The sequence below is a fragment of the Zalophus californianus genome, chromosome 5 (genome assembly GCF_009762305.2).
Source record: "Zalophus californianus isolate mZalCal1 chromosome 5, mZalCal1.pri.v2, whole genome shotgun sequence".
NCBI classification, from domain to species: Eukaryota; Metazoa; Chordata; class Mammalia; order Carnivora; family Otariidae; genus Zalophus; species Zalophus californianus.
In genome coordinates this window covers 39,852,430-39,867,823 of record NC_045599.1, presented here as the reverse complement: position 1 = coordinate 39,867,823, position 15,394 = coordinate 39,852,430, and the positions used below count along the sequence as shown (strand labels likewise).

At 40.1% G+C, this 15,394-nt stretch overlaps 1 protein-coding gene across 3 annotated transcripts in view; it reads left to right on the top strand.

Moving 5' to 3' along the window:
• Positions 1 to 13,239, top strand: part of JAKMIP2 (janus kinase and microtubule interacting protein 2) — a 163,046-nt gene extending 149,807 nt beyond the window's left edge. For all 3 annotated transcript variants that reach the window (XM_027606594.2, XM_027606593.2, XM_027606588.2), the window contains one exon: positions 7,595 to 13,239. Coding sequence is in view for 1 of the 3 variants with exons in the window: in XM_027606593.2 (XP_027462394.1) it covers positions 7,595 to 7,615 (21 nt within the window). In the remaining 2 variants the exon portion in view is untranslated. The remainder of the gene's footprint in view (positions 1 to 7,594) is intronic.
• Positions 13,240 to 15,394: the final 2,155 nt, after the last annotated feature.

Below are 15,394 nucleotides of genomic sequence, written 5' to 3'. Positions count from 1 at the left end.
AGAGCTACAGTTGGCAGGACTGGCATTTGTATGCAGACAGCCCCGCTCTAGAGGATTTTAGCCACTTATGAACCACCACACTGCCGCACAAAGGAGAGAGGGCATTTCTTCTCACATTGCGAGCACCGTTTGTGTTCATGTATATCCGCAGTCAGGGATGTCTTCTGTAATGTGGGTACTACTGCTTGGCTAGTAGGTTTTGGAATTACAGTGTGCTCATCTCTATACCTTTTTCCATTTTTTGTGACTCTCTGAGGGTTGTACAGGATTTAATTTGCTTTTCTTCCAGAGTAGCACATAACTGACACTTAGTAATTGTCTGTTGAATGAAAAGTCATGATTATAACTAATAATAATATAGCAAATTAATGTGACAGTGAATCTGGGGAGTTTAAAATATGTATAGGAAAATGGCTGAGTGGTTTAGAGTTATAGCTTTGAAGTTAGATAGTAACTGTTGAGTTTGGATCCTGCCATTTACAAGCTATGCCATGGTAACTTTAATCCACCTGAGACGAGGTTTCCTATTCTGTAAAATGGTTATATTACCTACAACATGGTACTGAGAGACTAAATGAGATTAAATATATAAAGGGCTTTTATCACATTGCTTGGAACATAGTTCACAATCAGCAGATCTTAGCTGTTATTATTAAAAAATTTAGCTATCACATTTACTGAATCTGTCAGTTTATAAGTTTGAAATTATAACTTGTAGGGGCACCTGGGTGGCTGAGTCAGTTAAGCTTGGTTTTGGCTCAGGTCATGATCTCACGGTTCTGTGATCGAGACCCGCATCAGGCTCTGCACTCAGTGGGGAGTATGCTTCTCTGCCTCTCTCTAGCCCTCTGCATCTGCTTTAGGCTCTGGTCATGATCCTGGGGTCCTGAGATCAAGCCCCACGTCAGGCTCCCTGCTCAGCGGGGAGTCTGCTTCCCCCTCCCCCTCTACTCCTCCTCCCTACTCCTCACTCTCTCTCTCTCAAATAAATAAATACATACATACATACATACATAAAATCTTAAAAAAAAAACAAGTCTTTTAAAAAAAAGAAATTATAACCTCTAGCATTACCAAGTGGTTTACCACCTAAACCAGAACAAGTAATTGCCTTTTTGTCTCCTCTTTTCAGGGAGTAATCTAAATTTAAATAAGACATGACTGGAAATTGACCAATGACACTTTTATGTCCAAAGCAGATGAGGGAGAGATAGGAAGAAGTAAGGGAGAAAAATGTTTGGCTCATTGGCAGGTAGTAAAGGCATACTGCCCATAACCATAAAAATATTTTTCCTACTAAGTTAAGGATTTATATTCTGCTCTTAAACCCAAGACTCACTTAAATTATATGTAAAGATACCCTCCTTAAAGGGGAGCCACATGTGCTTTTTTCTCCTTTAGCAATTATAATTACCTAAGTCATTTTGTCAGTGACCTAGAAGCTACGGAAGGTTCCCAAGAAGGCACCTTCCTGTTTAAGTGGTTGCTAAGTAATGCAGTTCCACGGATTCTATCGGGACTTGTATCTTAAGCAGGGGAACAACACATAGTTTCAGGAGATACCATCTGCCCATGCATTCTGTAGATTTATACTAAATAAATAGTGCACCACAAACTCTTCCATGTTAGTTATGCAGGGAAACAAAGGAAAGAAGACAATGAGAAGGGTACAGAAATAGCTATCACCTGGTTATTGTTACATCCGGTTATAAGGACCCATTGAAAATCCTCTTCTTCTGAAGAGGGAGGGACATGTTAATGAAGAACACATCGGAACCAGCTCTGTTCATTATGAAGTTTGGAACAGACAGAGAACAGGTGATCATGATTTTTCATCTACATACTGTTGTTCATTTTTAATGATCCCCGTGTCAACCATGAACCCTTGAACTTGAGAGTTCAGTATTTTCACTTCCTGTCTAGTAACATAAAACATGGTTAAAAGGCACATAATACCGTATTGTTGTTCTGATAAAAAAAAAACTTAAAAAATATATACTGTATTATAAAAACAGCCATGGGGTGCCGGGGTGGCTCAGTCAGTTAAGTGTCTGCCTTTGGTTGGGGTTGTGATCTCTGGGTCCTGGGATCGAGCCCCACATCAGGCTCTCTGCTCCGTAGGGAGTCTGCTTTTCTTTCTCTCTCTCTCACTCTGCTCCTCCACACTGCTCATTCTCTCTCTCTCTCAAATAAATAAATAAAATCTTAAAAAAAAAGCTACAGTTGATTAGTTACAAAATCTCCATTAAAATATGCAAATGTTTATTTCTTATTACATTTATATTTTTTCAATCCCTCCTGCCAAGGCCTGTTGGGTGGCCTGTGGAAAACAAATGGCAATATGACTCTACTATATTTATTGTTTAAAATGAAGACTTTTGTTCCTTATTCTTTTATATTGGTAAGAGAAATAGATAAGATGAATCATTATATGCCAGTTAATCAGTCTTTCTTTCCTTTTTTTTTAAAGATTTGATTTATTTATTTGAGAGAGAGAGAGAGAATACAAGCAGGGGGAAGGGCAGAGAGAGAGGGAGAAGCAGACTTCTCACTGAGCATGGAGCCCAGTGTGGGGCTCAATCCCAGGACCCCAGGATCATGATCTGACCCCAAGGCAGATGCTTAACTGACTGAGCCACCCAGGCGCCCCTAATCAGTCTTTTTTTTTTTACCAGTCTTTTTTTTCTCCAGCTTTTTTCCTTTAAATTTTTTATTGTTATGTTAATCACCATACATCGTTAGTTTTTGATGTAGTGTTCCATGATTCATTGTTTGTGCATAACAACCAGTGCTCCACGCAGAACGTGCCCTCTTTTTTTTTTTTTTAAGATTTTATTTATTCAATTGACAGAGAGACAGAGAGGGAACCCAAGCAGGGGGAGTGGGAGAGGGAGAAGCAGGCTTCCCACCGAGCAGGGAGCCCAATGCGGGGCTCGATCCCAGGACCCTGGGATCATGACCTGAGCCGAAGGCAGTCGCTTAACCGACTGAGCCACCCAGGCACCCCGAACGTGCCCTCTTTAATACCCATCACCAGGCCAACCCATCCCCCCACACCCCTCCCCTCTAGAACCCTCAGTTTGTTTTTCAGAGTCCATCGTCTCTCATGGTTCGTCTCCCCCTCCGATTTACTCCCCTTCATTCTTCCCCTCCCGCTATCTTCTTCTTCTTTTTTTTTTTTCTTCACATATATTGCATTATTTGTTTCAGAGGTACAGATCTGTGATTCAACAGTCTTGCACAATTCACAGCGCTCACCATAGCACATACCCTCCCCAATGTCTATTAATCAGTCTTTCTTTATGTAGATACATTTATTAGTCTTCGTCTAGTCATATTGAGATTGTTTCCCTCTATCTTTGTATCTTCAAGGTCTACAACAGTGCCTTATATATACTAGGTGCTGAATACATTTTAAGTTGACAGATGGACTGAAGGGTAGACAAATGAGTAAATGGTTGGGTAAATGACTGAAAAAGCAGATTTGTGACATGTTAGATCAGAGCCCTGGATAGCATGGGACTGTAATACCAAGATGGCTATTTTCATTTGTTCTTTATGTGTCATTGGGGAATAACTTTAAGAATGAGTGAACAAAGGAAAGAATACATGAACAAATACATTCTCCCCCAACTCCTTGGTAGTACTGTCCTACTCATCTGGCTCAGTGCTTCTCCTCTAGACACTCATAATTGACTCTTCACACAGCAGCTGAGTGAGTTTTAGGAAACACAAATCTAACCACGCCCCCTGCCTGGGAAAGCATCATCATTAGAGTGAAATCCCATTCCCTTAATTTGGCCAAACAGAGCCCTGTGTGGTCTAACTGCAGACAATCTCTTGGACTTTCTCTTGCTCTAGAAGCTCCTTTGATGAGCCTTAGTCCCTTCTGCCTACTGCAGGGGTTTGCCCACACAGTCCTTGTGCACACGGTGCTTTTAGCCCTACTTTATCTAGCAAACACCTACGCACGCATCCTTCAGATCCCAGCTCATGTATGACTCCCACAGGCAAGTCTTCCTTGATTTCACTCCCGGCCAAATTTTACATGCATTTGGGTTGTTTTGGTTGTTGTTTTTGTTAATTAATGCCTGTATTCCTCATTGTGTATATCACAAGGGTCAGGACTGTACATGTTTTCTTCATCCTGTAACCCAAATACCCAGATAGTGCCAAGCTTGTGTTTGACATTCCATAAATACTTCTTAATGATAGTTATGATATTATGGTAAAGAAGAGAAAGAAGACATCTGTTTTGTGGTTGAACAATTGCATTTCGTATCTATTATTTTATTTAATAGTTAGAGAGATCCTACAAAATAGATACTATTATACCTCTATAAATATTAATATCAATATAAAAAACTAGCAAGTAATAGCATCTACTATTTTTCTAGGGATTAAGTGACATTGTATAAGTAAAGCAACCAGTATAGTACCTGGCATGTAGAAAGAATCATTAAAAGCCAAGTTCCTAGGACATACTAAACATTCTGTCTTGGATCATGCATTTTATGAGCTGTGCTGCTATCTACTTTGACCACATTTCCCACACAACCATCCAACTAGTTAATATCCATTTGTCCTACCCATTTCAGTGTAAAATCAGGGACTCAGGGAAGCCTCCTCTGACCCTCTGACTTCAGTTATGTTTCATTCACTATTATCTGTCTTTCCCACTAGGATTCTCCTAGGCCGACTGCCTAACAGGGTCGGTTTCCTCATCGGTAGGATGGAGGTAATAATAGGAGCTACACTTTATTGAATATTTTACTATATGATAAATTGCATATGAGGGTTGACGAAATGAAAGGTGTCAGGAAGGCCCCTAGGGGTCTGGATGGTACAGTTGGTTGGGTCATGGTACCCTTTACAGAGTTATTTATGATAACTGGGGATTAGGAGGTAGCTACAGTTTGTGAATCAATATGCCTCTAAATATGTGGCCCATAAAGGATCTAAACTAACTTCTAGCAGTTAGAAAACCCTAAAGAGTAGTGAACATAAGTACTCTGTCCATTGAACCCAACTCATATTAGCTAAGTGTCATCTATGAACCGGGCAGTGTGGCAGGTACTTGGATACTAGAGTCACAAGTCAGAAGTGACATCACTGTGCTCATTCGCTTTCGGTCTGGTGACATGTAGTAAACTCAGAAATGGTAGCTGCAATCGCTATTTGACAGAGGAGGAAACTAAAGCTCAGTGACATTAAGCAACCCACTCATAGGAATCCCTGAGGTTCTGTCCTGTCCCAAGGGCCTTGTCAATCAAAGATGAATGTATATTCTCTACAGTTTTAGTTATAGTGTACTGACCTTTGATTCACTGAACATTGATCATCGATGGTGGCCCATTGGATGGGGCTTCAGTTATTCAGAATGCCCGTTTGAATAAATGTGGCTCTGCCCCAAGTTCCTTTACAGATATTCAATGTACAGAAATTTGATATTCTGGGAGACTGCCTATACATCCATTTGTTTTTGTTTTTTTTTAAACCAGTGTTGTTTTACTCAAATGATGGGCTTTATCTCAGTTGTGACAGGCAGAAATGATGCCTATGTGCTTTGAAACAGAATTTAAGATTTATCTCTGAAAATGTATAAATTGAAAGTTTGCAAGCAAAAGACTTCCTGTGTTTACTTATTTATTTTATCCATACAAGCACACGTACACTGTATGTATTTATATGTCTATATATACACCCACACCTTAAAGTATCTTTTATATACATTAAGATAAATTCTCTTCTCTACCAGGGAATATGGGAGTATTACAGTTGTAACTAGTTGTTTGGGGCTCTCATCTCAGTGGGATGCTAACATGAACACAATCTGTTTTTCTCAAAACATGGCTTTCATTCAGGTTCTAATTTTCCGCTCTTCCTCTTTAATAAATCTTAAGCTGGTTCCCCAGTTTTTCAGTTCTTGAAAGTCTAGCTCAGTTTTAAAATTCAACCTCAGATTCTGTCTAATCTCTTTTCTTCCCTACCCCAGGTGTAGGGCAGGTTCATGATCTGGCTCTAAGAGATCTCTCCCTCTTCGCTCTTCAAAGCTCAGTTCTCTTGGAGGGCAGGGAAGAGGTAGAGGGAAAAGGGTACATGCCTCTCAACTGCATTGACAGTGGTTGTGACTCTCTCCCTGGTGGCTGATGCTGTTTCTCTGGCTGTTACCAGTTCTTGATGTCCTTTCTATGAGAGCTGATGAAAGACCGGCCATTTGGGGGAACATATGTGTGAGTTCTTCAGAAGCTGTGCAGGGTGTGCCCACAGCAGTATTCCCTGACTGGCTGAGACCCGAGCTCTTCCACTGCGACTCTGGATCTCAGCATTGGTGCTCCCAGCCAGAGCATCTTGCTGGGAAGGAAGTTCCCGCCCCTGTCTCTACCCCGCCATCCCTCTCTAGGTCTCTGCCCCGATAGACAGAGGAAGATCTGCAATAGGTGAGCATTGCTCTGTGTTTGAGCACTAGAATGTGAGTCCCATTTGTGCGGGTACCAACAGTCTCTCCCTCCTACATCCTACCCACTGTACTTCCCACCGGTCCTCCTCTGGGGCCCTATCACTCTTTCATTCACGTCTAATCTAGTCTCTAGGCACAAAGTGGCTCTGCAAATATGAATTCCAAATATTTCTGACTGGCGCTTATGGCAGGAATTCTTTTGAATCTTTCATTTGCCTCTGGTTGGTGGACTGGAAACTTTCCTGGGGTACTGATTGCATTGCCTCCCACCACTTCGGATCTTGATCACTATTTCTGGGGCACCAGTAAAGTCCTGATACAGAATTAGTATTTTTGTTTTACAGGTGGAGAAATGAAGGCTTAGAGAATTGAAATAACTTGTCCTTGGACATACAGTGAGAAAATGGAAATCCCAGTTTTCTCCATCCATGTCATTCAGGCTCTAAAGGCCATGTCTTTGAGCAGCGCATGATAGCTCGTCCTTTGTGCCATCGCTGGCTTTTTGCGGGAAGAGGGTATTACATCCTTAACTTCTAACCAAGTGAAAACACAGACACAGAGACTTAAAGAGGAATAGGGCTAGGAGTCCTAACTGGTATAGTCCGGGGAAGTACCTTTTCAAGAACATCTCTGGAGCCAATTAAGAAACCTGTATGGCATAATTCGCAGGGCATCCCCAGGTCAGGACCTCAGGGTGGAGACCACCTGCCACTGGATACAAGTGTTGAGGAGGAAGTATGACATAAAAGTAAGTCACTGAAGGGCATAGACAGACCTGCTTTTAAAATAATCTTATATTTATATCTGAGGGTATGATTGTTCATTTGAGCTTCTAAGGTATTGTCTTGGAAGGCCCTAGAAGAAAAGGCCAGTGATAACTGCTAATACGTCAGGCTGCTTATTATGAAATAAGACCTGTTCATCACTTTTTGTGCCTATCTAACCCTTGAAATAGACCATTCTCTTTTCTCACTTAAAATTAATTACGCTTTGAGACTTCATTTATGTAACTTGGATTAGATCGTAGAGCCCAAAGAGGTGGTAAAGAATAATTTTTTTTCTTTAAAAAAAGTTTTTTCCTGTTTCAGCTAATGACAGAAATGATGATTTAAAATGTTTCTCTCTATTTTACAGAGTAACCGAAAACACGGATAAGACCCCAGAAAGGCAAATGCTTCTAGACCTTCAAAGATGGCAGAAATGTTTACAACAGTGAGAGGGAGATCAAAACTAAGAACTACCCTGTAGCCAGGACTACAGCTGTGTATTTTAAAGCCATTATTCAAGGTTTCTTACTTGACAGTTCCCACATGACCCTGTTGAAAATCTACAATATATGCTGCATTTAATGAAACATGTATATGTCAAACCAGAAGAAAAGAACTATAGACGTATATTGTGTAAAGAAAAAGTTCAGCAATGGAAACAGTTTCAGCAGATCAAGGAAAGATGTGTCTTGGGCATGGAACCAAAGTTACAAAGAAACATTCTCCCCCTGCTGTGCAGGGGGATCATTTTAACGTAACACCACACCCCATGGAAACAGGAGTCCTTGAAATAAACATTTTCAAAAATCAAAACAAACGAAAAAACAAGGGTGGGTGGGGAATGAAGCACGAGGAATACCCATGAGGAGCTATTTACAATAAAATGTTTCATTTGAAAAGTCTGGTTTCTTACTACAGGGATTTGCTTTTTGTCTTTATTGTTGTTTAAAACTCAGGAACAGAGATGTCTGCGATGTGAATGGGAAGGAAAGCAGCCTCCCGTTTGTTTTCCTGCAAGAGGTGGGGTTTGTGGGATGCATTCCACGGATGACAGAGGAGAAGCAGATCACAGTGACCCCTGAGGAAACCGGCAACAAGGCGGAGGACCTAGGCGAATGTAACATAAGAAATAAAAGCAGATGTGATGCTGCCTTGGCCTTCTGTCACGTCTGTCTTCCTCCATGAACAGACTGATCTCGGTCCTACTGAAAATTAAGAAGATGATGCTCTAAATCACAAGCTCCCTGACTTGGTTCTGTTTAGAATGCTAACATCTCTAGGGAACGTGGGCCCGAGAGCATCTCTGAATCCGTTTCCAAAATACTGGTTTTCAAATGGCTGCTTAAAATTGCCTGCAAATAAATATGTTATATGATTTGAATAAAAACACAATAGAGGTGAAAAGTAAACTTCTACCAACAGTTGAGTTTGCCACAGAGATGTGAATATTCAACACAATTATGATTTTTTAAAGTATCCTGATAGGCCCAGAGCATTCTGACCTCTTGTCGTTTAGACTGATAACATTTTTTCCCCCAGAAGAAAATGTGACATTTTGACAGCAAAAAAATAGCTCTACTTTTTTTATATAGAAGTAACATACATTACCAATAAGGTCGTTTTCTACCAGAGACGAGTAGAAGACTGGTACTTTTCCTAAGTTATGTAATACTGAGTCTTGGATTCAGCTCTGAGGGCCAATAAATGTTCCTGAAAAGCAAATTTTACACCTCATTTACTGTAGATAACAAAACAGCCTCAATTTTTCAAATTGTCAAGGTTTTATTTACAGGGCTAGATTTCCCATGCATAAAGAATGTGTGTAGGGAGCCAGAAACTCCTACAAAATGCTACGCAAATCCTTCCATACGTGAGTTCCGTATCTTATGGTTTGGTTTTTAGCCCTGGCATTTTCCAAGCCAGAGCAGGAACTGAAGAACAGGCAAGGAAACCTAGAATGCTGGGGTCTCACGTTTTGTCCTTCTCTTTACTGCTGACCCTTGTGTCTTTGGCCCAGTCACTTAACCTCTCTGTGCCTCAGTCTCCTCATCTGCAAAATGAGGTTAAATGCTTTTTCATAAAGGTTTTTTGTTTGTTTGCTTTTGCAACTCTGGAACAAGAGGTGCTTAAAGTAGCACAAAGTGCTTTGTAAAATGATGACTGCTATATTATTCAACTTTCTTGTATTGTCGAGAAAGAGTCCCCCATGTGATAAAATAGTGCTTCAGTTTGGTTAAATCTCAGCCCCGCAGCACTGAAGCTTTACCATCGAACTACCTGGGATATTGCTAGCAATAAGGGTTGGGAGATCCAGAGCCAGGATCTCTAATAACCTATAGTAAATATATCATCTCATGCTTTTGAACAAGACAGAAGAACGTCACTTCACTGATAAGCATCTCCTAGCTCTCCTTACTGCACATGCATGCCATGATATGAAACAACACTTATATTGTAGGAGAGCCAACTCTGAAATTAAGGTGTGGAGTCTATGCATAGTATCACATGATTAGTCTCATCACCCCTTTCATTTCGGGGAGATGGACAGTAATGGGTCCTACTGGAAATATACAAAATAATTATCCCACTGGATTCTTTATTCAACTGGGTCATTTCTTTACTCAGTATGAGGAACACATTCATTGTGCAGGCAATGTCAAAGAAGGCGCCACTGCAGTCTGTGACCCAACCCTTTCCAATCTCAAGAGTACAGGGAAGAGGACCAATTATTCTTCCCTCTTTGACTTTTCTCTTCTGCTCTTTATTGGTCATTCCAGAGTCCATCTGAGCAAATTCATACTCCATCTGCTATAGCAAACCTGCTTTCCTTCTCTTCATCTTGCTTTTTCCACCAAGAAACTTGTATGCTAAATTTTATACCCAAACACTGACTTTGATTTAAATGACTAGAAACATTTGTAAAAACAGTGTGGTTTGATCATGTACCTTATCTGCTATAGATCTGATTGTATCACACACATACAAAATCACACAAGAGCAATACAGATAGGATGACCATCTAAGCCGCTTTAGATGTGTTTAGGGCGAATGCAAAAAGGAGGGATTCGTACTTTTTGTTCAACCTTCAGAACATGAGCAAAGTTCTCTAGATTTTAGGCTAAAAGGGTATATTTTTACCAAGTCTTACCCTGATCCTCAAAATTAACATACCATTGGATGAGGCTAAATATTTTTTGATAAGTACATCTCTATTATTCATTTCAACAATTATAAAAACATCAACAAAATTGTAAAGATATGTTTCACTCATGGATCCACAGAAATGAATCATTTTTAAATGAATTCTTCCCTTGCATATGATGTTCAGCAAGAGCAAAATGTGTCTCATGAGTAATGTAGAGGTTGAATGTGGCCCCACTTCTTACAGAGAGTACTGTGATCTTTAATTTGGTAAAAAGTTTTTACCATTCTGATCTTTAATTTCTGCATCTGAACTATCCGGACACATTTGGCCAATGAGTTAGTAGTGGTCAGAACAACATTCTTCAGGGTTCCTTTACTTAATTTTTTCTTATTGAAGTATTCACCTCTTGGAAAATAAATATAACTGATGATATTAAAGAACAGTTTGACATAAAAATGAAAGCCCCAATTTGGATAGTTATTCAGGACAGGAAAATTTTCATGAGGAAGGAAGAACAAAATCAAAAACTATACTTGGCTATCATACTAGAAAGCCTCTGTTACTAAATTGACTGTCAAACCCTTTTTCTTTAATGCCACCTAAATTTTATTTTAGGAAACACTAGAATGTGCTGAAAATAAGCACATTTTGATGTGCTTTTTTTTTTTTTGATGTGCTTTTAACCCATGTCATATAAATGAAATTATTGCCAATAGTAAGGTTTTAGGGGTGGAAGAATAAATTTTGCTTTGATTTTTCTTCCACTCACAAGTAACTGTTCACATAGGTGGCCTGGCTCTTCAGTAGGATAGACATGATATAGAGGGCTCATGGGTTATCACTGAAGTAGAAAGGGGACATTTGTTCTCTACTCTAATGGAAGAAATAAAGTTTTGCCAAATAATTTTTGCTACAGTATTTTATTTCAACTAAATTTTTGTTTATAATAAATCTTTGGTAAACATTCCTTTTGCCTATTTATTGTCAACTTTTTCTGTAAACCCATTGCATAATTCACATGTTTAATGTCTTCAATGTAATTCATAAATTCAATGTTTCAAAATGAAATGTTTGAAAAACTGCCTAGGTTTTCATGGGAACTGTAAAAATGATATTTATCAGTTTTGTGTTGATGTTTAAATAATTGGATCATGTGTGTTATGTTACATCAAAGTAGATGGACAGCATAGACATTTTCTAAATACTTAATTACATTTTTTGATCTGTCAGAGTGACACTATATATTATGTATGTGTGTATATATATACACATATACATTTATCTACTATATTGAAAAAGTTCAATATAACTTCTGAGAGATCAGTAATCAAAGCAAATCTTAGATGACTTTATGTCATGAGCTAATACTTCCAGGATGGGCTCAAGCCCCTCCTTATGACTTCTTTCTAAAGGGAAAAAAGTACGTCACAATGTCTTAAAGGACAAAAGCTTCCATTCCGTTCAACTGCCTTGTCACCTCTATATATTACCTTGAGACTGAATTTCAGGTGTATTGGTGAGAGGATTCATAAATAATAGAAGCTGGAGTTGATCCTCTAATTCCATTTCAGTACTGGGTAAAGAAGATTCACATTCCTTTGCTGCCTTTAATTTGGTTCTTCCTAAATAAACCTTCTCTTTTTGAAAGTCCAAGTCCAGTGTTTAATCAAGTTACTAAAGATATACTCCAAGGAGTAATGTGGCAAAAATAGATTATAATTTGCTATATTCAACCTAGTGTATCGTGCTCAGAGGCGGCAGTGACTGATTGGGTAAAGGTCCCTGTTTTTGCATTGAGGTCTTTGCACCCATGCTTTTATTTCCATCCTTGTTATATATCAAAGTTCTATAGGATGGAAGTGGTGTAGATAAACAACTTTGAGTCCAATTTTGCCTACAATCAAGACTCTACAAACTTGCTCGAGTGTGGGTAATGCAATTTCCCAAAAGCACATCCCCAGCATCCATCAATAACAGCAATCACTTAGATTTGATTGACATCTCACAAAATGTGCCTATTTTCCCCCATTCACTACAGTAACGTCCTACAACAAGACAGATCAAAATCCAAACACTTTTATAAATATGTAATGTACATATAGAAACATATATATTCTGTACATAGGTGATGGTGTGAGCGCTTACTTAACGTGTACTTCTGTCCTAGTATTGAGGACTTAAGGAAGGGGGTTTTTCTATGCTGCTAGGTAACTCATATTTTTGGTTAGCATCTGGTGTCTGTGCTCTTCTCCTCCTTCCCTGCCTCTTCTCCCTCCTCCCCTACCTTCTGTTCACTACCACAATTCCCTGTTGTTGACTGAGGCAAAGAACTGCTCATTGGTTTCCAATTACCCAGCCCAATAAACCAGCCTGGTAGTGTTGCCAGTGGTTTTCTAGGAAGAGCAACAGAAAGTCCAGTACAATCTACAGTATTAATATGACCCAAAAGTACCATAATTTTATCAGCTAGAAATTTCATTCCAATAAGGGTTCATGCATGTTTTAACCATCGAGATCCAACTCTATGGGGACTCAAGAAGAGAGCTTATGTATTTGAATACATAGTTCCCCGAACCCTACTGTGCTCATGTAGCCAGGGGACCAATTTCTCAGAGCTTTCACAAATCAACTGCCTCATTTGGGGTTCTTTATCTCCATCTCATTAGTATGACTCGATCTATTGGTTCAGTGCTTGTTTATTAATGGAAGAAAAATATAGATTGACTGAGTTTCACCAGGATGATCCCCTGAAGTACACTGAACATGTACATGCACTGTATGTATTACCGTAGAGATTGGAATCAATTTATTGTATGTAAAGTTTTATGAATGGTTATTTTATAATTTATGTATTTAATATAGGAATCAATGAGCTCTGGTGTTTTAGTTTATATAAAAATAAAAGAAGCTGCATTTTTTAAAACTTTATCTTGCATTGTTCATAGGTTTTTGCTTTTGTTTTGTTTAACTGTCTTCTTACCTACTTTTGACAAACAAGGTAAAGCAAAATCAGAGCTATCAGTATAATGTCAGTGATCAAACTCTACATCAAGGATAGTAAATAGGTTTCTCCTCATCTAGTCACTCTGAATTTTTTATCGTACTTTATCGAAGTACTCTCGTACTTCGACGAGAGACCGATGATCATTTAGCATGCCTGCTCTGAGTATAATTTGGGAGAGAATCTTGCCAGGTATTTGCCATCCTTATTCTAGATATTACTTCTTTTCCTGTGTCCACCTACCTTTCTTCCCTACCATACAGAGCCACTAGATGTAGCAAGTTAACAAGTATGTATCATGTGAGCATCCTTTATGTACCCGTCCTTACAGCCTGGCATGCATGCATCTACCCTCAAAGAGCTTACAGACAGGACTGGGGCGGAGCAAGATGGCAGAGGAGTAGGAGACCTGGATTTCGTCTGGTCCCAGGAATTCAGCTGAATAGGGATCAAACCATTCTGAACACCTACGAACTCAACAGGAGATCGAAGAAAAGAATAGCAGCAACTCTGAACAGAAAAGCGACCACTTTCTGGAAGGTAGGACATGCGGAGAAGTGACTCCGAGGTGATATTCGGGAGGATAGATGGCGGGGGAGGGGGCCTCCGTCGGCCGCTTCTGGCAAGTGATAGAGCCACGGAGCACAAAATCGGACCTTTTAGAAGTCGGTTCCACAGAGGGACGTCGCTCCAGTGGCTAAGCGGGAGGTGGAACCCTCGCAGGACAGTGTGGTCTCAGGACCCTCGGGGTCACAGAAAGACCGGGGGTGCCTGAGTGCAGCAGAGCTCCCAGGTATCGGAGCGGGGAAGCCGGCTGCAGAGACCGAGCCCAGGCGCGGGCTCTCAGCTCGGGGTGGCCATAAACCATGATCCGCAGCCCAGTCGGGCCACTGCGCCTCCAGCAGGGACCCAACAAGCGGCAGAGCCGGGGAGACTCCCCTTCCTCCCCCCGGGAGGAGCGGCGCGGGAGCGCACCGCAGGGATCTGCTGGGTTTGGAGACTCCACACGGCGTCGGGTGCCAGAGATAGAAACGCTCGGTCCCAGGCCGGTGAGCACAGAGTGCGGCCGGACACTGGGGAGACAGGAGTGATTGACTGCTTTTCTCTGGGGGAGCACTGAGGAGCGGGGCCCCCGAGTTCTCGGCTCCTCCAGGGCAGAGACTGGGAGGCTGCCATTTTCACTCTTGTCCTCCAAAGCTGTACCAAGAGCTTGCAGGGAACAAAAGCTCCCAAGAGCAAACCAGAGCAAATGACTCAGCCCGGACCTGGCAAGTGCGGGGCAATTCCACCTCCTGCAAAGACATTTGGGAACCACGGCAACAGGCCCCTCCCCCACAAGATCAGCAAGAACAGCCAGCCAAAACCAAGTTTACCAATCAATGAGAACTGCAGAACTCCAGAGGTAGGGGAATACTGCACATAGAATCCATGGCTTTTCTTCCCCCTGATTCTTTAGTCTTTCAAAGTTAATTTTTTTAATATTCTTTTTTTCTTTTTCTATTTTTTTAAATTTTTCATTTTCCCTTTTTCAACCAACATCTTATCAATCCCTTTTTTAAAAATCTTTTTTATTTTTCATTTTTAGAGTCATATTCTATCCCTTCATAGTAGTTAACCTTATTTTTATATATATATATATATGGTATATATATATATATATTTGGTATATATATATATATATAAGTTGTTCTCTCTTTAAAATTTTGGGATACAGTTTCTTCTAAGAGACCAAAATATACCCTAAATCTCTAGTGTATGGCTTTGTTCTAATCTGCCTGATCACATTCTCCCTTTTTTTTATTTCTCTTCTTTCTTTTTTCAACCAGCTTTTTATCTTATCAATTCCTTTTATAAAATCTTTTATAATTTTCATCTTTACAGTCATATTCCATCCCTTAATCATATTTACCCCTATTTTTGTATATATATAAGCTTTTCTTTCTTTAAAATTTTGGGAGGCAGGGGCGCCTGAGTGGCTCAGTCAGTTAAGCATCTGCCTTTGGCTCAGGTCATGATCCCAG